Consider the following 27,993-nt stretch of genomic DNA (forward strand, 5'->3'; position numbering starts at 1 on the left):
CCTTCACCATGAAGTCAATGATTTAAATAAATCATTGTTGTGGCTGCTTAATGCGATGGATGAAGATCAATAGAGTGATGTTTTAAACTGTAACATATTGAAAAATAAGACGGATTATACACGTAAGTATTTGATTTTGACTTCATTATTAGTTTGATTAATTTCCCTTACATTGTATTGCATATTGTTTTGTTAGGATTGTAGAGTGTATGAACATACACTCACTCGAAATTTGAAAACAATACATCGCTTATATTGAAATACTATCACTTCTTAATAGATTATATAATACGTTAAATCCACCTCAAAAGTGGGGGCATATAGATGTGTGTGTAGTTTTTGCCGGACTGTTTGTACGTCCAGATGAGCAGGTATCACGTACAAGATGATTTTAAAGAATGATTTGTATCTCCTTGTTTATCTCTACGTGGAGAATAATAAAATTAGGTGTGCAGCAAATGACCATTCACAGTTCCGATTGCCGTGCCCATGGCAAGAATATACCCTTCGAAATGGTACAGACACATTGGGAATTTGCGTCACAATGGACACAATTCTAGTCTTTTTTACAATCTTTCCATCGGTGACCGTTTTTATACAAAGTAAAAAGTAATCTTAAAAGATCGAGATCGTATATAATGTTTGGTGTCAGCACCGTAGTTACAATCACTTACCCGATTTTAGCTTTCACCTATGTAATTACCCAAACAGGCCAGCAATGAAGCTCTCCCTAAAGAAGACATGGTTGTGCAGGATGCTACAAGACCTAAGCCCCATAACAGCAGGTTCTTCAAGAGGTATTGTGTGTAACGGCATTACAAATTATGGCCACATCGACCGTCTACCCTTGGGCTGCAAAATTGCATGGTAAATAATGTGCATACTGCAAAACATGGTGCGTACACTGCAATACATAGTGTGCTTACCGCAATACATAGTGTGCATACTGCAATACATGGTGTGCATACTGCAATTCATGGTGTGCATACTGCAATACATAGTGTGTATACAGCAATACATAATTTGCATACTGCAATACATGGTGTGCATACTGCAATACATAGTGTGCATACTGCAATACATGGTGTGCATACTGCAAAACATGGTGTGCATACTGCAATTCATGGTGTGCATACTGCAATTCATGGTGTGCATACTGCAAAACATACTGTGCATACTGCAATACATGGTGTGTAAACTGCAATACATGGTGTACATACTGTAATACAAGGTGTGTATACTGCAATACATGGTGTGTATACTGCAATACATGGTGTGCATACTGCAAAACATGTTGTGCATACTGCAATACATGGTGTGCATACTGCAATACATGGTGTGCATACCGCAATACATGGTGCAAATCCTGCGATAATGATGTGCATACTGTAATACATGGTGATACAGCCATGCACTGCAATACATGGTGTATATACGGTGCACATAATAGAATCATTGTGTACAATGCTGGAAAACTAGTGAAACTTGGCACATTGATTCACATGTCACACGCTTTACAAACAGTAATGAGACTTGTTACAGTTTTCCCCTGGCCACGTGCAGTGCAAAAAGTGTCTTGGCACAATGCCCAATATGTCACACGTGGTAGAAAATGTTTGGACTTTAGTAACAAGCTTTAGTGCTTTCACTTCGAAGCTTCGTAAACTTAGAAGTTACGTGTGTACAATGTACAACACATGCTCCCTTTTTGTATAGTATATGACATTTTTGAACAATCAGAATTAAAAGGAAATCTCTACTTTAATCACCTCAGATTCTTAAACATAAGCTCAAAATGTAATATGTGATATACTATAATACCAAGTTTGTGTAACGGTGAATGATGAAATCCACGGCATTGGTCGAGCAATCGTTCATACTAAACTTAAAGGTGACAACTCGAAAACGGTCTTGTCAATAGATTGAGCACACGTGATTTTTGTTTCTTTAAATCATTTATACATTAAAATAGAAACAGTTTTGTACGTTTCTGGAGAATGCTTTTGTTATATTATTGGAATCGTCATAAATGCAGAAGCTTCATTTTTCCCTTGAAGGAAGCTATTTCCATTTATAAATCATTGTTACGGCGGGTTTGATCGATACATTTCCGTGATACACGATACTCTATTATAGAAATAGTATTACGTAGCCAAATGAAAAATAATTACTCACAAGGCAGATTTCCATCACGAATCACATACATTAACCGTTCCGTTGTTTGACTGACTGTGAACCTAAATTATTTCAACTTATTTAACTTGTTTATTACACGTAGTTTACCTCTATAAAACATCAACTATACTAAATAGTTTGAGGAATGTTAATTAATAAAAAATATATCTATATTTCTTAAATCAGAATTGGTCAAAGTTTAAGTTGAATATTATTCCTAAAATGTATTTATGCACTGGCGAAAATGTTGTATTGCTATCGACAATCAGTGCAACAATCAACTTTGACTTTTATTTCAGCTTTGTCTTTGCTGCTATTGGTGCCTTGGAAACTGGAAAGTGGCTGATCTTGTGCCTTTACAATTCTTCAACGTTCTTATTTGCAACTCAACTAAGCACATTTGGTGAGGAGATGCCAGATTCACCAGACCTCTCAATGCCTTGCTCTAACTCTCATTTAATCGATGAGTTGACGAATCGTATGCAGATGTTGGAAGTCGCATTTAAGGAGCAAGTATTCGCAAGGGAGACTATTGCTCGCGGAATTATAGACCAGTCTGATGTGTACGTTTCAATGGACAAAAAGCTGGAAGAGTTTCTAGCGAAAATGGACAACATAAGTACACAGTACGCTGAGCTGGAATCAAAATATAAACATTTGGAGGGCAGGATTTATTCTGACGGTATGCATTATCATTTGAAACTACATAGGTTATTTGAAGACACATTCGGATTTTTTGTTTTATAGATAAACACCATATATGCATGCACTACATTTTCCTTAATGATTTTCGATGAAATAAGTAGTTTTATCAGTGTTTTAACAACAGTGGAAATATTACTTTTGAAATCATTGTAGTCTTTTACCATTCATCAAAACAAAACACGTCTCTATGAACCAAAAAATGTTGCCAAACAAATAGTCTGAATTTCAAAAAAGGTTGCATAAGTTTATATGAAGATATATTTCGTAATTAGCAACTTATCGTTTATTAGAAAAATGGTATTCCCGTTTTTCAAACGTTGTCTTAAACTTTGAAGCTGAATGTTTGAACATTTGCATTCATCCAAAACTACAAAACGAAATGAACTGTTCGAACATATATACGATGTTTTCTCCCACCTTAGATAAGTAGATCCAATAATTTAACCATGCTTGAAATTCTTATCTTGCCCACCGGCGAAGATAAAATGCCCGTATGGAACTGCTTTTTAATGGTCACCACATTGTTATAACCCCCCTTTGTCTTTAGCATCACGGAAATATTGTCTTGTGGCAATATTTAGAACGCTAATTAATTATTTCTCGCTTCAAATGTCACCATTAAAAAGTTTTCATGCACATTTTAAGAAATAATGCTTCACTCTCCTTGAACTATTTAAAGACCGTTTTGACTATTAACATAATCTGAATCACTACGCGCATTTCCATGCCAACCACGAATTATTTCATATTCATACCCATTTATTATCACTAAGCACAAACGAGTTCCAGCAACAAATACAATTTTACTTAATTTTGTTAAACTGAGGTGGGAGAAAAAGCATCTATCATAGCCGCTCGTGTAAGATAGGTTCATTCCGACCCTCGCGCAGGGTGTTTTGCGGAAAATCAGTAAACCTCGTTTCCGCAAAACACCCTACGCTCGGGTCGGAATGAACCTTAAACACTCGGCCATGGAACATACTTATAATCTCATCTTTCAAATAACAAAATGTTGTCTTCGTTATACGTAATACGTACCTTCCGGAAAACTTGCTAATTCTTGTGTTTTCCTCGCCTGGCTATTGATCATAAAATAAAATATCACTTTGTATTTCTTTCAGAGGTTCTCGGAGTAGTGATGGTGTTGATCGTGACGGTACAACTGTTCTGTAGTTTCCGAAGACCTATACTTAAATCATTGGAGAGTGTTTCGCAAGTTCAAACGCACTTGTCCAAATTTATGAACAAGGCGAAACCTGAAAGAAAGGTACGGAACTTTACATAATATTTCTTTATTTTCAAATAAATCTGTATCATTGTCATTGTTGAAGATCCATGCCATAATGTCGCACAGCCGCAGCAAGGGTGTTTATAGTGTTGCACGTATCATAACTGTTAGCAATAACTTAAGTCAGCTCCAAATTATTGCATTCATACCTTTGTTTCAAAGTATTTATTAAGCAACGAATGTGATGGAAGTCATATTAACTTCTGCTTAGACTTTCTCAGTGGCAAGAGAGTGTAGGCAAGTGTTTTGAGAAAATACACTAGTCCAACTTGGTTTCCGCTAACCAAACTTAAATGCGCCAATACCATGTATATTTATTTCAAGAATGCATTTGTAACTGAATCAATGTCCTTGTTTCTCATACATATTATTTTAGAAATGTTACTCGAAAATGGATATATACATGTGATTTATTTGAACTGAGTATGTATGTCATAAATATAGCTATTGCATTTTGGCAAACTTTACTTGGTGAAGATACATTTATAAAATGACGTGTCGTTCTTTCAGGTATCGTCCAATCCAGGCACACCAAAACATTCACTTGGACTCAGAAACGAAATGTGCGTTATTTGCTTTCAAAGGGATAACACAAATGGATTAATTAGCAAACTAATGGATTCGATGCTCCGACACCTCGAAGGAGTAAAGTTGTCCGCAAAACCATTTTATGCAGTGTTTGCAGTAGATGACATTCGGACGATGCCGCATGTTAAATTGTATGTGGTTTTGGTGGACCTGGAAACAAGAGGGCTTTATATCAACGGATCTGAGAAAGATCTCGTGTTGATGGCTTTGAAGTTTATCAAGTCTATTGGAGGTAAAATACACTTATAATCGCATAGCATAAGCTATCTATATTTAAAACTGGGTTATAGAAATTATCTGATATTTACGAGTATGCTGTTTTGTGTATTAGTTAGATGACATGAAGTAAATCTTGGCCGTTAAGAATTTGCGGAGAGAGCGTAGCGAACGAGCCTTTCTAAATCATAAGGAAATGACTTTAGATCATCTAAGTGACTTAAAATATAACCTCATGTGCTGATACATTGAATCTGACACAGGGAGTGTGTATCGGATGAGGCAGTAGTCGGACCGAAAAGCCCGCGCGCAAGTTTTAATTTCTTATGATTAAGTCCACTACTTGCCAAATTGCCTATCGGCAATTTCATTGACTGAATCTGTAGGTTGTTTTCTAGTTGTGCTTGTTCATTTTTGTATTTCAGCTCAATGTGTCGTTATCATTTCAAACGACGAAGGCTCAAGACATTTGACTGCTCATAGTGTTTACAATTCTTCAATTCGTATGACTAAAACCAACGACTCCCTCCAAGAGCTGGCATCAGATGGAAAATTGTATAGCATGTGGCAGGAAATGACTTCACATCAACTGAGTCACTTGCGACGATTGGTTAAGACGGTCTTAAACGCAAAGTTGGTGTTAAAATAGATTTGTGACTGTTATGATTACCAGAAGCTGTTGCCATGACTGGAATGCTTTTGGTGTTGACGAGGTGAAATTTATTGCATTTGTTTTATCAAAATAACAACTTGTCTTTTCATTATATGCCTCTAAAGATTATAAAAGGAATTCTGTACTTTTCGGAAACGCACGCCAAATTGTACGTAAGATTGTTTAGAAAGTGAAGTCATTGATATTGCGTGCGCTGATGTTTGATTTGGATAGCAAAAAGGGCCAACAATTCAAAATAGTTAACAATATCCAAAATCATATTATTTTAATATTACTTGTAAATCTCTATATATAAACGGAAAGAACATAATAATGTGTATTATCAGAATCAAATATGATGCATGCCTTACACGCTTTTTGTGCTGCTGGTCGGTTCTCCAAATGTAGCCCTGGCTCATAAGCTCAACTCGGCTAAATGCAACTCAAGTGTATTGCTATATTGTCTGACACAAGTGGTAAAGCTCTTTTTAGTGTAAACGTAACATATTTTCTATGTTTTATTATAAAATATATATCAAACAAAGTATAAACATTTGATTTTGGCTGTTAATGTATATTATGTAAAGTGATTTTGTTAATAAACAAAATTGTTTATCTTATATTTTCATGTATGTTTTATCAAGGCATTATAATTTATAATGCAAGAAAAGGTAAATGTACACGGATTGTTCAAATATATCACGAATATGTACATACATCTTAAATAGGCAAAACACCTGCATCACATATTCGAAATACTCGACTAGAAACACTATTTGGCTTGTACATAAAGACATGCTTAATATAAAATAAGCGATAAATGCATAATAATGCAAAAAGCCCTACATGTTGGAACTCATTTAACATAGATGCCATATGTGTTGTTTTTCGACAAATTATGCAAAAAAATACATATACATATATATATAAACATTATATACCAATGCAAGGGAGCAACTTCCTCTTACTCTAAATTGGATAATAAAGAAAATCAAAAGCATAAATATAATCAAAAAGGAAACAAAAATAAAGTATAATACTGGTAATAAGTTTATCTGCAGTAAGTATGAGTATTTTAAACTGATTTTGCATCTTAAAATGCGATAGAGACAAAGCTGGCATTATGCTTTATCCTGTATAATATTTAGAACACCAATAACAAGGGTTAAAAGCAAGTGAGGATTAATTAGTAAAATAGCATACATAAACATGTCTTTGGTCAGCTGAATAGCGTTTATATGTTTACAACTTTGGTCGTCATATACAGGCTGGAATTCTTACACTGTACACCACCTTTTATCACAAGATTTAAGACGTGAAATATGATACAATCATCACAAACTACTGAGTAAAGCACATTGTGTTTCATATTGCCACGTTCACGGTTCGAACACGTTATCTGACTCTTGGCTTAGTCTTTCTAATTCTTGATCAACGAGACTGTTTTGTCTCGAAAATAATGAGTTTCTAATTGATTTCCTCATATCAGTCACTGACAGTCTGACTGACTCGGCCATATGTCCTACTGAATGTCTTACATTGGTGACCGACTCACGGACAGATCTGTGTGAAGTTTTGACTTTATGGTGTAGGTGTCTGCCCTTGGTGTGGACTGTAAAACACTTCACAAAAGCAATGGTCAACAGGATACCAGTCACAGTTGCCAGTGTGAAGACACCACCTTTACTCTGAAATCAAAAATAGAATGCATTTTAAAAGTTTAACCGCAAACAAAAACTTATCTTGATTATCCTGTAGTGGGAATACATGTCTTTACTACCCACATTCTGTTGTTTCAGAAAAAACAAAAGACCAAGCTGTCTAGGTGATACATGTTTTTACTACCCATCTTCTGTTGTTTATCTTATATTATATTATCTTATCTTATCTTATCTTACAGCATTATCTTATTTTCAAATTCATTCAACTACAAACAATTTTTTAGCAAACGTTGTTTTTGAATAGTTAGATTGAAGCCTTGCCTGAAGTCTCCAAAAATGATATAGCCAATAACATTGCATTTATCAACGACTGGTCTTGCAGTGGAAATAATGTAAGTACCTACCGATAAAAAGTCAACAAACAGCGATGCACATTTTCCTCCTTTTTTGAAGCAGTTCTTCAACTGGGTGAGAGGTGTGTCGGGGTCCACTCCTCGACAACGTTGGAATACATCGCAGTATCCCGTCATACGGTTACATGGTGTACCTGCAGACACGTTTACAGTTTGTATAGTTAAATAAACAGAAATATGTTTTGGATGTCTTTAATTTAAGTCGACCAATGAAAACAGTTTTAAAGAATATACGGCATTATTACTTCACTTGACAATGTTAATTTACACATATAGTTTAGTTACATGAACATGTTTTCTTATTTTTAAAACAACCCCTACTCAAATTATAATGAAAACCACACGAAATAAATGTCGGTGCAGTCAGACAATTCAATACAATAAAGAGGACTATTTCTTCACCTCCAGCCACATCCAACGACTAACATTTTTAATCGAATGTTCTTTCCGGGTAATAAAGTTCAAAACAGTGATTTTCGATAAAACATCCATTTCCAACGAGTACAATATTCATATTTTAAATTAAACCATTACAATCATTGACAAATCGAATTACATGCTTACCGACTGGTAAACGAATGCTTGCCTCCTGCCATTGATCACGCTCAGCAATTATTTTCAATAAGTTGTTTAGCTCTGGATACTGCGCAAGTGCGATACCGTCATGAGTGCTGATACATGGCGATGCTTTTGTTTTTTCTAAAAATAAAATTTCGAAAATTTACAACAGAAATACAAAAATAAAACTTTTAAGAAATACGTATACTATACATGTAAAATTGAGAATATGTTCCTTTAAAGTAGCCATTTTTTCAAAGTATCGAAAATAAACGTTTGCGACTGAAGTGTATACAGTACACAAAAATCGAATTTGAAATTTGCCATATTCAACACATACAGTCAGTCTATAAAGAGATGTCTCGAAACGATACACCTTAAGCTGTATTTTGTAGACTACGCAGTCTTTTTCATCCGCAAAACAGAACGTTGAAAAATAGAAATTTCAAGGTTTAACCTTTCAAAATGTGTTTCATTTTGTTCGCCTTTTTTCAATTATCTTTCAATTTTAGCAATAATTGTGTTATCAAATGAACAGTACAGGAAGAGTATCACTTTTTATAATTTATAATGTGTATAGATGCATTTGCGATAAGTTGCCTTTAACATCTCCTGTGGTATTCCGTAACCTCGAACTGCGATAAACCGGAATTATAACTTCAATGACGTCAATGGTTGAAAGGAACTATTAAGTTTAACGATGAAGTCACGGAATAATAAAGAAGTGGGTAATCAATTTATACATACGGCATCCGACAAAACATAATTCTTCTTCTTCCTTTGGAGTCAACGTTGCTGCGCCGTTCGTCAGTTCACACTCTTGCCATCCAATCAAGCTACACACCGATCTTTTACAATTCTAAAAATGCAACATTCAATGTACTTGATAATGTTAACATCGTATGGTATTATTTAAACCTGAAATTGACTTACTTTGAACGATCATTTTATGACTTAATGTCACAAATGCGGCGAAAACATATATATTTGAAATATTAAAATCTACAATACGGATAATACAAATAATGTACTTGAATGGTGAAAAGCTCGAAAAGACGATCTTTTTTCAAAACATACTCAAAAACATACAAAGACAGGTAAAAGTTTGAAGTATAATTGTAAAACTACTCACCCCTAAGTGACACACGCCAACTCTAGCATTGTCTGTTGTACAAGTTGTATTGTCAGGACTTATCTGACTTTCGGACGGCACAGGACATGTGGCGCTGTCACCAGTAACAAGGTTAAGGAATCTACATACTCCTTATTATGGCGAGTTCAAGATTTTCGCCCATATTCCTAGCTATTTGATAACTGTTAAACCTATGACTAGCTGCAGGTAAAATGACTAAAATATGATTTAATTTTGTGTATGCTTCCGTACTTAACTGTGTGTACTGTATCATTGACCTTCACTTTATAGAAATACTGTTTAAGTGCCTCAATTCGAACACGTTTGAAGGTTTTTTACATTAATATTTGAGGCAATTGTAGTAGATGATTAAATTTGCGTATGAAACATCTTTGGTAAGTGTTTTAACATCTGTCAAAACATAGCTTAACCAGGTTTTCAATTTAATGTCGAAAACGGTCATTTCTTGGAGAGTAATTCACACTTCAATATTTGGATTACTCAAATACCGAACACTTTTGTCTTTCTAAAAAAAATACAATTCTAAAAACGTTTTGCAAAATAATGACTTACGAATGTAAAAACAGAGTGTTTTTAATTTAACTTAGATGAAAAGAACTAACATAAAATAACTCGATTGATAATGACCAGGCCAAGGTCAGCCTCACGAAAATGCATGTTCGAGAGATCATGACGATAAGCATTCGAATTGACGGCTTAGCTGTCGAGTAATATTTTGTCTTTGAAAAGTTAAACACAATTCTCCACAAAGATCCACAAACCCCTGTTGGTTGCCAAACAAGTTACTACGACACTTGTCTCTGTTGATCGAGATTCGTTAATGATATTAATATGGGACTATTGTATGCAACCAGATAATATAAAGGATATTTGCAGTACAATGTGTCAACACAAGATGCAGCGTGTTCGCAAACCATGTTCTCCGATTGCTTGTAGTAACGACATGTATCACCACTACAGCACGGGCCTTGGCTTGGACTGAAAAAAACAACAAAGATGCGTAATTACGATAGATATCATCACTACAGTACGGTGTTTAGATTGGACTGGAACAACAGAAAAAGAGTTATAACGACAGGTATCACCACTACAGCACGGTATTTGGCTTGGACTGAAACACCAGAATATAAGAAGTAAAGACATGTATTTCCACAACTGTAAGGTCCTTGGCTAGGACTGAAACAACAAAAGATGGGCGGGTAGTAAAGACATGTATTACCACTACTGCACGGTCCTTGGTTAGGACTGATACAACATAAGATGGGCGGGTAGTAATGACAAGTGTTCCCACTACTGCACGGTCCTTGGTTAGGACTGATACAACAAAAGATGGGCGGGTAGTAATGACATATATTCCCACTACTGCACGGTCCTTGGTTAGGACTGATACAACAAAAGATGGGCTGGTAGTAATGACAAGTATTCCCACTACTGCACGGTCCTTGGTTAGGACTGATACAACATAAGATGGGCGGGTAGTAATGACATGTATTCCCACTACTGCACGGTCCTTGGTTAGGACTGAAACAACAAAAGATGGGCGGGTAGTAATGACATGTATTCCCACTACTGCACGGTCCTTGGTTAGGACTGATACAACATAAGATGGGCGGGTAGTAATGACATGTATTCCCACTACTGCACGGTCCTTGGTTAGGGCTGATACAACATAAGATGGGCGGGTAGTAATGACAAGTGTTCCCACTACTGCACGGTCCTTGGTTAGGACTGATACAACAAAAGATGGGCGGGTAGTAATGACATATATTCCCACTACTGCACGGTCCTTGGTTAGGACTGATACAACAAAAGATGGGCTGGTAGTAATGACAAGTATTCCCACTACTGCACGGTCCTTGGTTAGGACTGATACAACATAAGATGGGCGGGTAGTAATGACATGTATTCCCACTACTGCACGGTCCTTGGTTATGACTGAAACAACAAAAGATGGGCGGGTAGTAATGACATGTATTCCCACTACTGCACGGTCCTTGGCTAGGACTGATACAACATAAGATGGGCGGGTAGTAATGACATGTATTCCCACTACTGCACGGTCCTTGGTTAGGGCTGATACAACATAAGATGGGGGGGGGGGTAGTAATGACATGTATTCCCACTACTGCAAGGTCCTTGGTTAGAACTGATACAACATAAGATGGGCGGATAGTAATGACATGTATTCCCACTACTGCAAGGTCCTTGGTTAGAATTGATACAACATAAGATGGATGGGGAGTAATGACATGTATTCCCACTACAGTACGGGCCTTGGTTAGTACTGATACAACATAAGATGGGCGGGTGGTAAGGACATGTATTCCCACTACTGCACGGTCCTTGATTAGGACTGATACAACATAAGATGGGCGGGTAGTAATGACAAGTATTCCCACTACTGCACGGTCCTTGGTTAGGATTAATACAACATAAGATGGGCGGGTGGTAAGGACATGTATTCCCACTACTGCACGGTCCTTGATTAGGACTGATACAACATAAGATGGGCAGGTAGTAATGACAAGTATTCCCACTACTGCACGGTCCTTGGTTAGGACTAATACAACATAAGATGGGCGGGTAGTAAAGACATGCATTCTCACTCCTGCACAGTATTTGGCTAAGGCTGAAACAACAGAATATGGGTAGCAGCGACATGTTTCACCACTACTGCACGACCCTAGACTTGGACTGTTGCAAGATAATATAGGTAGTAAAGACATTTATCATCAAACACCTTGGCTTTGAATGAAACAACAGAAGATGGACAGTAGCGACATGTATCACCACTACAACACGACACTTGAATTGGACTGAAACCACAGAATATGGGTATTAACAACAGGTATCTCCAATACAGCACGGTCATTGGCGTGCACTGTAACAACAAAAGATAGCTGGTAACGACAGCTATCGCCAATAAAGCAAGGTCCTTGATTTAAACATATTTTATTCAACATATACAAACAAACTGCACAGAATATGCACACACACATGTTGCTATAATATTGAAATGGATTGGAACGAAAGCATAGTTTATGGAGCTCTTCTCCGTGGGTATTAAATTACTCATTTACCAGAAAAATGCGTATGGTTGACGATAAGACGATATATACTTTTTTATGCGAGAAAGAATGTTACTAATGCTAAAAAAACAAAACTAAGGATTGTGTGTTTAAATATAGGTTCGATAGTTCAAACACTATATATAATAGATATTTATGAACAGTATCAAATATTTTGGAGTTGTTCTCGTTGTTAAGGGTTGGATTGCCATGGAGAATGAAACCAATCTTAATTTCTGTGATAATTGACATATTACGAAAGAAAGTTTGTCGAGAGTGGGTATATAAAGGACAATGCATAAAATAGTGGGTACTACTTTCAACTTCACCGCACTCGCAAAGAGGAGAGTTGATAATATTTTTACAATAAAGGTGATAGTTAAGACCGATGCAACTAGTACGCAGTCGAGTGTGAAGTACTTGTAATCTGCAGTTACCGTAATAATAGTAAAAGTAGACAAATGTTTTAGCCCCGTCGTTCAGATTCAAGTACACTGTTTGGTGGTTTAGGTCAATGCCAATTTTAAGTAGCCATTTTGAACAGCTAAGATAGTAACAATGGGTAAAACACGTACATGTTCTGCTTGTGTTGTTTGTTTCTTCCATACGCATTGTGAGGTATTTGTATGTTAAGTTTATCGCACAGGTAATATATTAATCATGTGTTTACCTGCATTGTGCATCTTTTTTCAGAGAGCATTCGTGTTCAGTTCCCCTGCGATGACAACAGTTGTCAAGGTGACATCTGGAACCACAGTCACATTGTTCCCCTTCTTCAACAATGCCGTTACCGCAAATTGAAGTTCTATGTTCTGTATTATGGAAAATTTGTTGCGTCACTGATATTTGAAATATTAAAAAAGAAAACAGTAATAATGCAGTAATTCATAGACATCCTCTTATCCTTTTCAGATTATTATGAATGTGATATAAAATATGTTATAATGTTCTTAAAAGCAATCAAAATTTCAGAAAAGAGAAGTTGAACTTCCAACAGGTTTTGTTCGACTAGATTTTTTTTTTCACTTTATGCGATGGCCCTTGACGCATGTGTTAAACCTTTGTCAAAAGATATGTTCGGTTAAACGATTGACATACCTATGAAACATGATATTGACGATTTTCTGGTTAAAACAGTACCAATTGTATTTAAGCTGCAATTGGAAAACTTAAAATTGTTTTCCAGGTCACCTGTCACTGCCACTTCGTGCATCAGAAAGTAGCCTTCATCCGGTTCAATTAGGACTGAATATTCACCGCACACAGATTTATCATTATCATGCTGAAAAAACAACAATTCAATAAAAAACGTTGAATATATTTTATTAACTAACAAAATGACGGAATTTCAGCAATTTCATTAGTTTGAATCTCGCATTATCACCTTTTACTAATTATATCGAGACCGGTTTTATTTATAATCAAAACATTTTGAAACCACTAAACTTGTCACCTTAAATTTACCAATGTACATCGTTAAACAATACATAATTTAGGAACCATTACCGGTGCGCCAAATGCGTGGGCAACTTCGTGAGCAAACACCAGTTTTGTCCTTGTGTTGGGCTGATATGGGACTTCTTCGCTGACATAAAGGTTGACAAAGGCAACATTTGCTGAACTGCAAATACCAGTTTCTTGGTGTTCTGTAAAAACACACACAAGATTTTAGATATATACCTACAGGTGCGGATGACTGTGTAACGCATCAACAAGGTGCAAGGTTTAAGTGATTTTGGTATTATGAAACAGAAAAAAGTACTGTGTTAACCAATGGCTTTGTATATGCATACGAATTACAATAATGTTATTATATTATTAGGTAATCTTATACTATTTATCTCAATACATGTAAAAAAACAAACCTTCGTTGGGTGAATAAGCTAGCCCGTATATCGGCCCCGGTGTTAAATCGTGGGTAATAGAACGAGCAGTGAACACAACGGAAAGGCAGTTTTGTTGATTTTGGGTATTCGATGTCAACTCTCCAACTTCTAAATAGTCCTTGTCATCCTGGTTATTGTAATTCTCTGTATTTGCGTTGTAATCGAGGTCAGTAAAGTTGTAGTCGGGATACTCATTATCGTAGTCGTAATCTAACTTATGGTCTGGAAATACCAAACATGACGATGATTTTGTGTTTCATTTAAGAGTTTTCTCAGTTAGATAATGATATTTATTAGTTTTGTCTGTTATTTATACGTGTTAATGACGACGGATTATGATGCATAGTTTATGAAAAACTAAAGTAACGAATATGTTAACGGTACTAACCATATTGTGTTACAAGAAAGCCATCCAGAAGATCCCTAGGTGTTGATATCTCGGTACATACATTTGTTTTATCGTCACAGTGGCGTTCATCCCAAATCTGGAACATGAAAGGTATCCAATTAAATATGTACATTTTGGATGCCTCGTATCTCTACATTACGTTGGTATTATTTGGAAGGGTATAATTTAAAGAGAAAAACAAACAAGCTTTTTAGACTTGAAATTTTGTATATTATGCCAAAGTTTATCGGAGTTAGGTTGAAAGAAAACTTTAAACTTCGGTTACTGTATCTTTAATAAAGTGTTTGTCTTCTATTTTGTAAATCGGTATTCAGCAAGCAATACCACTTCCAAATTGATACAAAATTTTATGGAGTCACCAAGTTTCAAACTTAAACATTATCGCCAGTGGCTGGCCAAAATGACAAGCTAGTTTGTGAATCGGATAACTTAAAATTGACAAACACTTTTACTATTTGTCCATGAGGTTTTAATGAGTTGTTTAATGTTTTGTAAAATTTATGAAAGGTTGATAGTTATGTTAAACTGTAAAAGATTCACGGTCCATCCTTTGGATTTACTGTTTACATGATGAGTTTTACTCTATTACTTGAAAACCCTTTCCAACTTAATTTGACTTCATTTGCGACCGGTTAATACAAGGAAAATGGAAGAAAAACAATCAAGCAACATTATATAGAGTACATACCACAATTTCCCCTACTTCGAACTGGAAACCATTGATTGTAAACTCATCAGGTGTTCCATTATTGACGGTGAACTTTGTTTCTTCAAATATGTTATTAAGCACTTTCATATGGTCCCTAATCATGTAATGGATTTCATTCACGGCTCGTATCTTATTCTAAAAAAACACACAGAAATACATATCATTTCTTAGCAGATTGATCATTACCAAGATGAGCAAGGTATTGCATTGGTATTTTCTTTGAATATGGTTTCAGGCCGACCCTGGAAAACATTTTTACTTCTGAAGCGCTCGCGTGTCTTGCACTTTGTCATTATGGTTTTGCAAATTTTGTCAAGATGCAAACGCTCGTCAGTTTTTTTCGTTGATCAAGGGGCGTAACTCGACATTACAAAAGCCATGGTTTTGAATGATTAATACGATCAAGGGGTATAGCTCGACATTACTAAAACCATTGTCATGGTTGACCAATACGATCAAGGGGAATAACTCGTCATTACATAGACTATTGTTATCATTGGCCAATAAGATCAAGGGATATTACTCGATATTACAAAATTATTGTTATGGTTGACCAATATCAAGAAATAGTTATTCCAAATAAAAATGTATGCCAATTTCGAGCTTTTTTATAATCTCAGTCTATCAAATGTTCCATTTAAACATTAAACTAAACAATTAGTTTTATAACATCAACGTGTTTTATATTGTTTTTACAACAGCTGTTTGAGAAAATAACAATATAACCAGATGAATTGCCATATAAATGCTACTGGAATATACAGTTAAAGCACTTATTAGTTTATTTGATCATCAAAGAGGTTTTAATCACTAGTAATAGATGAACTTTACCAAGTGTTTTATTACTATATTAATCAGAGTTATAATATTTATCTTTAAGCGTGATAACACTGTAATTTATGATGCAACAGGTGAAAGAAATCGATATGTGCAACGCTGCACTGATTAAAATATACAAATGAGTTTTTTTAGACCTTTTGACTGACACACACCAAAATATATCAAAATTATAAACAAAACCTCATTTAGTTTAAGTCCAAACGTATCAAACATTCAATATTGTAAAACAATAAGTGCGGAGCTTTATTATGTATGTCTCTGCTGCCTTGTGCCGCAACACGATAGCAACTCGTATTATCACATGAAAGCATGGCATAACTGAACATCTTGTATGATTTTCTTAGAATATGTTGATAAAATTCGTATTTAAATATTCCCAAGAAAGTAAAATCGTTCTAGAAAGCGAGACGTACTTAAGTTTTGATAAAAAAAGATGAGTCGTAATGTATAATATTTTATGTTATAAGTAATTGTGTTTTTTTGGAATCTTGACCAAAGCTTAGGTCAATTTCTTTATATGAGAGAAAAAAGGAAAATCATAAGAAGTTTATTAATTTTTGATGTTATGAGGACAAGTTTAGATTCAGACTGAGAATTGATTGTTGAGTTCTTTTCGTTAAATAACATATAAAGGGCCAGACTTTGATCCTTGTTCCTTGAAACAAATTCCTTGTTATATATAAGCTGTGCGATTTTACCAAGGTGTTGTTTTCTAAAGCTTATGTCGGTTGGTAGTTTTCGATGTTATCCCACAATACTCCTGAAAAAGCTTATGAGACAGTGTGTATGTCAAATAAATAGATGGTCCAAATAATACCTGTCCATGTTTGTCCATGACATGCCTCCAAACGAACGGGTCAGTTGTAAATTTGATTGTGCAGACCCGCTTCTTCAAACTGTTTTCCGTAAATTTATTCCTTGTTCCTTCTGGGATTGACCTCCTTTCTCGAGTCATGCTTAGTTGGCGTGATAATGTAAGCTTTCTACCTTCATGAGTTTGCTTGAAAAACACACATAAGAAACTTTCGTTATCATTTACGCAATGTAAATTCTCAGAGAATTAGTGTTTTGCTGATATGTTTTGCAATTTATTTTTGTCAAAACGTGAAGCGATTTCCTTACGTTTTATGATAAGATTTCGACGATAACAGGAAAATTATACAGTGCTTTTCAAGATAGGGGAGATTTATTGAATTCGAAATTTTGATACCACTTTTATCAAGAAAATAAAAACACTTAAAGAAAATCTGCCGTAAAAATTACTGAAAAAAATCATATTTTTTTTTGGGATTATTCGATGACCTACCTGTAATGATATAAATGATTTGTAATGGTTTCTGATGATCCGATGTAATGACAAATCCCTGGAAAATAGAACTAAATGTCAATCATAAAGCTGATAAAACGTGAAACGTATGATAACCTTTCCCCGTCAAGCACCTTCCTCAATTATTTGATTATTTTGTTTTTCCTTTTCATTGCAGGGCTCTTGTCACACCAAATCCTGAATACCAATTAAAGTACCATTCATCCCGATGATTTGAATAACTATTAATATTTTTATCATCAAAAATACATCAAGGTATTTACCTTTTAAAGTCATGTTCTGAGTATATCACAGACCAAAAGATGGCTGGGCTTTTGAGAACCCAGGATGTTGGAAGGATGTAAAATGTGTCCTGCCCTTTTGATGAAATAATACCCTGAAAAACTCCATTATGAACGGCGCAAGTAACAAGACTGTCCTGCAGTCCTGAAAAATATAATTGTCATCTGAATATGAAAGCTTGTAACTCAAAATATTGTTTGTTTAGAGCGACCCTAACCCTTTACAAATTATTATGACTCAGCGAATAAAAACAGCGAACTAAACAATTGCCGATCTTTTGTTTAATGTCAATCCAACACAAAGCAGTAAAAAAAAATAATTCCGGTCCAACCTTATCAATAAAACACATCTAAAAATGAAATTGCTCTCTTGGTCTGCATTTTCCACAGTTAAACACTTGAATGGTCTGTTCATATTAACTTATTCTTGAAACGAGCACTGATTATTGTTAAACAATAATAAGGAGTCTTCGATAAACGTCTTAAGCTTTCAAGGGGTTAAATATCTGTGCCAAGATAAGCCATTTACCCGGCAACAGCTGACAGCCAATCGACCTTGGTAAGAGTTTCATTGTTTTCAAGAATCGCTGACAGCCAATCAACCTTGGTAAGAGTTTCATTGTTTTCATGAATCGCTGACAGCCAATCAACCTTGGTAAGAGTTTCATTGTTTTCAAGAATCGCTAACAGCCAATCGACCTTGGTAAGAGTTTCATTGTTTTCATGAATCGCTAACAGCCAATCAACCTTCGTAAGAGTTTCATTGTTTTCAAGAAACGCTGACAGCCAATCAACCTTGGTAAGAGTTTCATTGTTTCCAAGAAACGCTGACAGCCAATTAACCTTGGTAAGAGTTTCATTGTTTTCAAGAATCGCTAACAGCCAATCGACCTTGGTAAGAGTTTCATTGTTTTCAAGAATCGATAACAGCCTTGGTAATAGATAACTTGACTCACTGACAGCCGATCAACCTTGTTAAGAGTTAACAGATATCGTTAAGAGATGTACGATGCTCCAGAATGACCAGTACATATTTAAAGTTAAAACTTACCAGTCACTTGTCCAACAAGTACTGATGCCTCTAACGAAGTGGATTTCGTGTGATTCTCATGGACTGTGGGTTCTATGTTGGATGGATGAGTTTCATGTAAATGCAAGGTATACTCCCTGGAAAGAGATTCAGATAAAGTGCAGTGCTATAACCATGTTGTTGATATCAGCATTATTACGATATCGTACCTCGCTTATCGTTAAGTTATGGTTGTGGTCAGCAAGATATTCAATTGCCTGAATAATTTGCCTTTGTCTTTTTTGCTAACGAGAGGGCAAGATATTAAATGAGCAGACGTTCTAAAACAGGTACTTTTTAGAATTAAACAAACCGAGTAAAAAGTAAAATAAGCCAATTTTGCTACCAGTATACACAGTGACAAACAAATGAGCATATATTTCTCCCTTCATGGATTGAACCATACATTAGTAAATTGAGCTGTCAATCAATTATATCGTTCATATAATTATTCATTAAAGCTGCACTCTCACAGATTGACCATTTTAACAACTTTTTTACCAATAATATAAGATTGCTGACAAAAAATCAGATAGTGGATTTCCGTTCGAAAACTAATGTTTTATGGCTTAAACTGTTACTAACGGTTTAAGAAAAATTCATAAAATATCAATTTTTGAACTGATATATAAAAATCTGCCATCTGATTTATTTGTCAGCAGTCTTATATAACTGGTTTCCATGGATGTTCACAAACATTGGCTCTTCCCAGGACAAAAAATAAAAAAAAGTTGTCAAAACGTTCAATCTGTGTGAATGCAGCTTTAAAGCACGACTATCCTACCTGTTAAGGGCATGAAATGAAATATTCAAAGATGTGTTGTGTAATTTATATCGGGTATAGTTCAACTGCAATTCTTCTCGGTTGTAATAGATCGGCTTGAACCGCCATCCTTGTTCGTCTTGGTATGAAAGACGAGCTGAAAAATATGAATTTAAAATACATCAACATAATTATGTAAACCATTAATGGAATATCTGTTACATAACCAACAAAAAACTGATTTGAAATTTGAAGGCTTGGTAAAACGCGTGACGAGCATAATTGTAACCAAAATAACAAACTGAAATATTTTATTACCCAAACCCTTACACAATGATATCAATTTAAAAAAGTAAAATGCGCCTCTGAATGTTTATCGCAAAACACAAATAACGAACAATAAAAATGGGTTAATAAGGGGTATCAAATATTATTATGTATGAGGGCATCCGGGACATGTTTGTAAATTTGCATTTACATCCTTGGTATGATAGTAAACACATTGATTCTCAAGTGAAAATGATTATATACATTTGAAAACATAGTCGTGTTAATCCAGTGGCGGTTCAAGAATTGTGACATTAGGGGAGTTGAGGTTTTCACATCTAGATAAGACGTGCTTCCCCCAGATTAGAAAATAAAATGTTATTAAAGTCTGAAATGTTAAATGTTTGTGTTCTCCATTCATGTTGCTTTCTCCCACAGCAAAATTAAACAGTTCTAGCCACCTACATAGTATCTGTGTATCATTATTACCATGCTGCATTTATACATAAAGATGCGATCAAACACTTGTATTCTCATTGCAGTTTCCAATCCAGCATACACGTGGTTCATCCGACAAATGTTTTTTCAAACACAACTTTTTTGAAAAAAAGAAAAACACTGTTCCTCAATAATACTATGTCGGTGCTATCTACATACAAAATTAATCGTTGTGTTTGAGTCATATTATTGTTCTAATAACCATTAAGTACATCCTTTTAAGAAGAAATGTTATTAAACTCTTCATGAACAATGACATGACTGAGCGTTTATTATATCTTTCAAATTTAGTCATATTCTATAAATATATCGGCTTTCAGCTATTTCAGGATTTATTTTATTTGTTCTTGTATTTATGCTGTATGAACGCAGTAGGGCACGCGAGCAAATTCCATGAAGCGCGATAGCGCTTTTTGGTAGTTTGCTCGCTTTTTAATGCGTTCATATAGCACAAAACGCAGTAACAAATTGCGATCAATACTTATACTAACATTCTAAATTACAGTTTTTCATTACGATTGAAATTTGCAGTTTCTTCTGCTATTGAATATTAAAGATGTGTTACCGACAACACACGTTTGAATTAAATAATAGCTGGTGTTTGTAACGTCTTATATCATTGGTTTAATGACGTCGCGCTAATCCAATCGGCGCACAATATCAAAAAAACAATGACGTCATAACTCATTGCGTGTTAAAGACTACGAACGTCAAGTATAATCTATACAATGGTGTATGTTAACATTACAATGTAACAAAGATACAATGGAAACTACAGGGAAAAGCACAGTAGCCAAATAGTGATTTTGTTTTAAGTCACCATAACAATGGCCAACAGATACAAATATGGCATATACTATATTACTATTTGTGGAGCCCTGCACATCTTTGTAGAGCCTGTCTATTTATATGAAGTACGTGTTTTATCGTCATTAAATGGCTTGTCTTAACCGAAAAGTAATCTCAATTAAGGCATTTTTGTTTGTTTTAGGTCATAATATCACATTTTGACAGATTATGATATAACACCAGATACACGAATACCGCGAATGTTGGGATTGATTCGTCCTACTTTAATATTTAGAGGATACTAAAATTTGACATCTCTGACAATTAAATCTTTTGACAAGCACTTTAAAATCAACATCAGATTAAGCACATTACCCTTTAAAGGAAAGTGGCAATTTCGCTATTGTTAAAAAGTTAAATTACATGGGAATTGCACAAGCGGATTCGGGGGGTGGGTTTGCTACCGGCGCAAGCCACTCCCCTTTAATATTATCGAGGTTAACATTTCATGTCAATATGGTCGAAAAAGTATGCATAAATCGCACCGAAGAGCATTATTCAAGACACAAATTTTCCTATTGTTTCTTGGGAGAGGACCCAGAACCCCTTTGACATGTAAGTGGATTCCTGGGGTAGGGAGCACGTGCCTCCGAGTTGCGCCCTTTTTAACGATATATACTGGCACCGCCCTCGAGTTGTATCCGTATATATAACATACCAATGTTATTTAAGTCATTAATGTAACTGCATATGAATGAGTTAGTCACTATCACCATGATTCACTTGTTTATTTTGAGACACTTTCTGAAGTGCCGTACTTGTTTGAATTATAGTAACCGAGCCCAAAAGATAGGTCAGATAACGAAAATATGAATCATTTGCATCAAATGAATTTGCATTGTTAATGTTAATGAATGGTCCTAAATGTGAGTCGATATAGACTTGAACACGAAAATCAAATCGTATATTAATTAGTTATACACAGTTTTATGCAATCCGAAATAATAATGCTTATTACTACTGGTAATATATATAACATAGTGCATAAGAAAGAATGCCATACAAGGACCAGATTGGAGACTTGTCATAAAATTGAGACGAGAATTCTATTGTGCAGACAAATTTCCCAAGTCAAAATAGAGTCAAAACATTATAATTGACAACATAAATTTAAAAAAAACAACCCTAGTTAACGGATACAACTTTTAAAATTAATATCTGAAACATTTTATCAGCAATCAACATAAAAGATGCAAAAAGATTACAAATAACACGTGCACGAGTTTATGTTTTATTGTCCTGGCCCCATTTCTAATTTTCGGGAAAAATAGACTAAATTATGAACCTTTGAGAAAGCAATGCTGATAGAGAAATTCATATGTACCAATTAAATATTCATCAAACATTATGAAAGAGAGATACTTCAAGAGCCCCCAGTCATTCTGTAAATAGTGCATTTGTTCATATTGAATATTCGTTCAATTTCTTAACCCCGGCTACGTCACATAGAGAGGAAATTATTGAGTATTGGACACGGAAATTTAATATCTAACTATGTACACACGGTGTTTGGTGCAACTAAAGGAACATAATTCCCATAATTTGGTTCGTTTAGCAATTCAGAATGTGCAAACATGCGCCTGTTAACAGTGCATGCTGATTTCATTTCAATTTAATGCAGCGCTGTAAACACCTTTTTGTTAAACAAGTAACATCTCATCCAGACGGTTTGAATCCTTAGGCCTTTAAAATTTTATCATTAGCAAAAAAAGTAACCAGTAAAGAGAGATAAACATCTTCACGGGTTGTAAACTCAAATGTAAATTCTGCAATTCAGTAATCATCAGTGTTTAAATATCGATTATTGCACAACAGTTGTGCACTCTTATCTCCTATTCATTCATTTACAGTATAAACCCGTTGGCTCGATATCGCTTGGTTCGAGTTCCTCGTTGGCTCGAACTTGATGTAAAGGACCGATTTTGTTTTCTCTTTGTAAGCATCCCGCTTGGCTCGATATTCGAATGGCTCAAAGTATTTTGCCAATCCCTGTATATACGACGCGTCTCGATCAATTTACGAGTTACGAGTTGACGATCGCACTATAGACTTCTTATACCTCTGCCTTAATAGTTTGTTCCATGCTCACATTATTGCATGATTTGTAACTTGTGACTGATAATTACAGCGCATTCATGACTAGCGTGTTCTAAAAGGGATGATTTTGCTTCGGAAATACCCCGCCTCATCAATCTGATTGATTGTGTCTGCATATTTATTCACGATATGTATTTGTTATACAACATTATATAACATTGGATTAAATTATCAGCATTGTATTATCTTAATAAATTTTGGCTTTACGAAAGTTCCCATAACAACTAATTATCTTGCGCATTTTTCAAATTAAATCCTAATCTGGATGAGCGCTGAACATGCTAGTACAGGTCAATTAAAGTAATCCCCTCTTCCTTGTCAAGAACGTGCAGAGGCATTATTACCCCCATCTGTTGCCATATTCTTACAACTCTGACCTGAACTAAAGACCAGCCGCATAGAGAATGCGCTTCAATAGGTTTCTAGTTTAATTCTTGAATTTGATAAAGCGATAAGCCACGCCGGGTTTCTCAAGAACTCTTTTGTATTTTTTCTCTCCAAATTCATGGAATGCAACTTTTTATGAGTCAAAATGGAACAATCTGTAAGTGCCAAAATGCCACGTCTTGATAAACGTATAATTATATGGAATGTGGAATGAATTAAACTTTATATTTTAACTTAAACTATATTTCCGAAGTCATTTTGTTCATAAAAAAACATTTACGTGCTTCCTAAAAATCAGGGTTCTAAGTTCGAGAACCGCAAGCGACTTTCGAGACGCGTCCAAATTCGTCAATTAACCAAGGGTTTCCGACTTATTATCATTTAAGACTGAATAATGGGTCTCGCGTGTAAACCACTTTCATCTATAATTTTGTCAACATTAAAACTGTTCATGGCAACGAAACCTTTGCGTTTTCTTTAAAACTCAGATTAGCTTAATAATGGCATCTACAAGGAAACTTGCCTGAGTTGATGGTTACTCGAATAGTGTCAACACTATTAAAACGCACATCTAATATTAACCAGAGCATGGGTGTGTCAAAAATGTTGCATTTAAACTTTAACAAAAGTTAGTAAATATGTGTCAAGCTGATATGTGTTTGCAATTACCAAGACCGGACCAGGAGTTCACACCCAAGACAAAGGCTTGTTTTGATGGTCAAAACCAGATAAACTGCGTTATTGCCATGACCAGTCAAACTTTCCTTACCAAGACCATAGATTGTTTTCATTACCAAAACCAGAGGAATTTGTTATTGTCAAAACCAGAAAAAGCGTTCATTACAAAGACCAGAGCTAATAGTCATTACCAAGACCACATCCAGTGTTCATGACCAAGACAACAACTAGTGTACATTACCAAGACCACAGCCAGTGTTCATTACCAAAACCACAGCCAATGTTCATTACCAATACCACAGCTAGTGTTCATTACCAAGACCACAGCCAGTGTTTATTACCAAGACCACAGCCAGTGTGCATTACCAAGACCACAGCCAGGGGTCATTACCAAGACCAGAGCCAGTGTTCATTACCAAGACCACAGCTACTGTTCATTACCAAGACCACATCCAGTGTTCATAACCAGAACCACAGCCAATGTTCAATACCAAGACCACATTCAGTGTTCATTACCAGAACCACAGCCAATGTTCATTACCAAGACCACAGTCAGTGTTCATTACCAAGACCACAGCCAATGTTCATTACCAAGACCACAGCCAGTGTTCATTACCAAGACCACAGCCAGTGTTCATTACCAAGACCACAGCCAGTGTTCATTACCAAGACCACAGCCAGTGTTCATTACCAAGACCACATCCAGTGTCAATTACCAATACCACATCCAGTGTTCATTACCAAGACCACAGCCAGTGTTCATTACCAAGACCACAGCCAGTGTTCATTAACAAGACCACATCCAGTGTTTATTACCAAGACCACAGCCAATGTTCATTACCAAGACCACAGCCAGCGTTTATTACCAAGACCACAGTCAGTGTTCATTACCAAGACCACAGCCAGTGGTTTTTACCAAGACCACATCCAGTGTTCATTACCAAGACCACAGCCAGTTTTCATTACCAAGACCACAGCCAGTGTTCATTACTAGAACCACAGCCAATGTTGATTACCAAGACCACAGGTAGTGTTCATTGCCAAGATCTCAGCCAGTGTTGATAACCAAAACCACAGCTAATGTTTATTAGTAAGACCACAGCCAATGTTCATTACCCAAGACCACAGTCCGTGTTCATTATCAGAAACAGAGCCAGTGTTCATTACCAAGACAACAGCCGATGTTCATTACCAAGACCACAGCCAGTATTCTTTACAAAGACCACAGCCAATGTTCATTACCAAGACCGCAGCCAATGTTCATTACCAAGACCACAGCCAATGTTCATTACCAAGACAACGGCCATAGTCCATTAACTATGCCACATACTGTGTTCATAACCAAGATCACAGTCAGTGTTTATTACCAAGACCACAGTCAGTGTTTATTACCAAGACAACAGCCAGTATTCATTTCCAGGACCACAGCCAGTGTTCATTTCCAGGACCACAGTCAGTGTTCATTACCAAGACCACAGCCAGTGTTTATTACCAAGATCACAGCCAGTGTTCATTTCCAAGACCACAGTCGGTGTTCATTACCAGGACCACAGTCGGTGTTCATTTCCAGGACCACAGTCAGTGTTCATTACCAGGACCACAGTCGGTGTTCATTTCCAGGACCACAGTCAGTGTTCATTTCAAGGACCACAGTCGGTGTTCATTTCCAGGACCACAGTCGGTGTTCATTTCCAGGACCACTGTCGGTGTTCATTTCCAGGACCACAGTCGGTGTTCATTTTCAGGACCTCAGTCGGTGTTCATTTCCGAGACAACAGTCGGTGTTCATTTCCGAGACCACAGTCGGTGTTCATTTCCAGGACCACAGTCGGTGTTCATTTCCAGGATCACAGTCGGTGTTCATTTCCAGGACCACATTCGGTGTTCATTTCCAGGACCACAGTCGGTGTTCATTTCCAGGACCACAGTCGGTGTTCATTTCCAGGACCACAGTCGGTGTTCATTTCCAAGACCACAGTCGGTGTTCATTTCCAGGACCACAGTCGGTGTTCATTTCCAGGACCACAGTCGGTGTTCATTTCCAGGACCTCAGTCGGTGTTCATTTCCAGGACCACAGTCGGTGTTCATTTCCAAGACCACAGTCAGTGTTCATTTCCAGGACCACAGTCAGTGTTCATTTCCGGACCACAGTCAGTGTTTATTACAAAGATCACAGCCAGTGTTCATTAACAAGACCACAGCCAGTGTCCATTAACAAGACCACAGCTTGTGGCCATTACCAAGACCACAGCCAGTGTCCATTACCAAACATAAAAACATGACAGTGCGAAGATGAAAACGCAACATTACGATAACGAAAACGCGATAATATGACATTACGATGATGATACTGCGATAAACTATCGTGTTTTCACCATCGTACTGTCGCGTTTTCAACATCGTAGTATCGTGATTTTGCGTTTTCAACATCGTAGTAACGTACTGGCGTGTTTTAATCATCGTACTATTGCATTTTCGTCATCGTAGCGATACTATCGCGTTTTCATTATCGTACTGTCGTGTTTTCATTATCGTACTATCGCATTTTCATCATCGTACTATCGCGTTTTGATCATGGTATAGTCGTGTTTTCATCATCGTAGCGATACTATCTCGTTTTCATTATCGTACTTTCGCATTTTCATCATCGTACTATCGCGTTTTGATGATGGTACTGTCGTGTTTTCATCATCGTACTATCGCGTTTATCATCGTACTATCGCGTTTTGATCATCGTACTGTCGTGTTTTCATCATCGTGCTATCGCGTTTTGATCATCGTGCTGTCGTGTCTTCATCATCGTACAATCGCATTTTTATCATCGTACTATCGCGTTTTGATCATGGTACTGTCGTGTTTTCACCATCGTTTTGTCGCATTTTCATCATCGTACTGTCGTGTTTTCATCATTCGACCATCGCGTTTTCATCATCGTACTATCGCGTTTTCACCATCATACTGTTGTGTTTTCAGCATCGTACTTTCGCATTTTCATCAACGTGCTATCGCGTTTTCAATATCGTACTGTCGTGTTTTCGTTATCGTATTGTCGTGTTTTCACCATCGTACTATCGCGTTTTCATCATCGTACACGTGTGTTCATCATTGTGCTGTCGCGTTTTCATGATCTTACTGTCGTGTTTTCATCATCGTTTAATCGCCTTCCGGCGTGCATACGCAGAGAAGAATTTACTATGGTGAAAACGCGAATGTACGATGGTGAAAAGACGATGGTTTATCGCATAACCATCATCGTTGTGTCGTATAACCGCATTTTCGTTATCGTACTGTCGCGTTTTCATCATCAATATTTCGCGTTTTCACCATCGTTAGTTCGTGATTTCGCGTTTTCATTACGTACTATCGAGTATCAGATCAACACATTCATAGGCGATGGCCCTATCGCCTTCCCTAGATTGCCCTGGTGTCACAGCGTATGTCGCATTCCTGCGTAC

At 36.3% G+C, this 27,993-nt stretch overlaps 2 protein-coding genes across 2 annotated transcripts in view; one reads left to right on the forward strand and one right to left on the reverse strand.

Moving 5' to 3' along the window:
* On the forward strand, positions 1-6,244 carry LOC128238323 (uncharacterized). Its single transcript, XM_052954135.1, has 6 exons — positions 1-122; positions 712-867; positions 2,475-2,857; positions 4,002-4,147; positions 4,679-4,988; positions 5,398-6,244. The coding sequence occupies exons 2-6, from the start codon at positions 719-721 to the stop codon at positions 5,619-5,621; spliced, it is 1,212 nt and encodes a 403-aa protein (XP_052810095.1). The 5' UTR covers positions 1-122; positions 712-718; the 3' UTR covers positions 5,622-6,244.
* Positions 6,130-27,993, reverse strand: part of LOC128238322 (disintegrin and metalloproteinase domain-containing protein 10-like) — a 23,274-nt gene continuing 1,410 nt past the window's right edge. The window contains exons 2-18 of the mRNA XM_052954134.1: positions 19,783-19,918; positions 18,981-19,096; positions 17,912-18,074; positions 17,628-17,685; positions 17,139-17,321; positions 15,461-15,616; positions 14,752-14,848; positions 14,343-14,585; positions 13,984-14,123; positions 13,576-13,759; positions 13,148-13,289; positions 10,280-10,387; positions 9,389-9,491; positions 9,004-9,115; positions 8,263-8,397; positions 7,690-7,832; positions 6,130-7,312 (exon numbers count right to left, since the gene is read on the reverse strand). Coding sequence (XP_052810094.1) covers positions 7,004-7,312; positions 7,690-7,832; positions 8,263-8,397; positions 9,004-9,115; positions 9,389-9,491; positions 10,280-10,387; positions 13,148-13,289; positions 13,576-13,759; positions 13,984-14,123; positions 14,343-14,585; positions 14,752-14,848; positions 15,461-15,616; positions 17,139-17,321; positions 17,628-17,685; positions 17,912-18,074; positions 18,981-19,096; positions 19,783-19,918 — 2,528 coding nt within the window. The 3' untranslated portion in view covers positions 6,130-7,003. The remainder of the gene's footprint in view (positions 7,313-7,689; positions 7,833-8,262; positions 8,398-9,003; positions 9,116-9,388; positions 9,492-10,279; positions 10,388-13,147; positions 13,290-13,575; positions 13,760-13,983; positions 14,124-14,342; positions 14,586-14,751; positions 14,849-15,460; positions 15,617-17,138; positions 17,322-17,627; positions 17,686-17,911; positions 18,075-18,980; positions 19,097-19,782; positions 19,919-27,993) is intronic.

The sequence above is a fragment of the Mya arenaria genome, chromosome 6 (genome assembly GCF_026914265.1).
Source record: "Mya arenaria isolate MELC-2E11 chromosome 6, ASM2691426v1".
Lineage (NCBI taxonomy): Eukaryota > Metazoa > Mollusca > Bivalvia > Myida > Myidae > Mya > Mya arenaria.

What these genes read in the sequence shown, in the direction of transcription:
- LOC128238323 (XM_052954135.1), top strand. Translation starts at nt 719, where the DNA reads ATGAAGCTCTCCCTAAAGAAGACATGGTTGTGCAGGATGCTACAAGAC. An exon ending in TTGGGCTGCAAAATTGCATG is followed by an intron (nt 868 to 2,474) that starts GTAAATAATGTG and finishes CTTTTATTTCAG; the next exon opens with CTTTGTCTTTGCTGCTATTG. An exon ending in GGGCAGGATTTATTCTGACG is followed by an intron (nt 2,858 to 4,001) that starts GTATGCATTATC and finishes TATTTCTTTCAG; the next exon opens with AGGTTCTCGGAGTAGTGATG.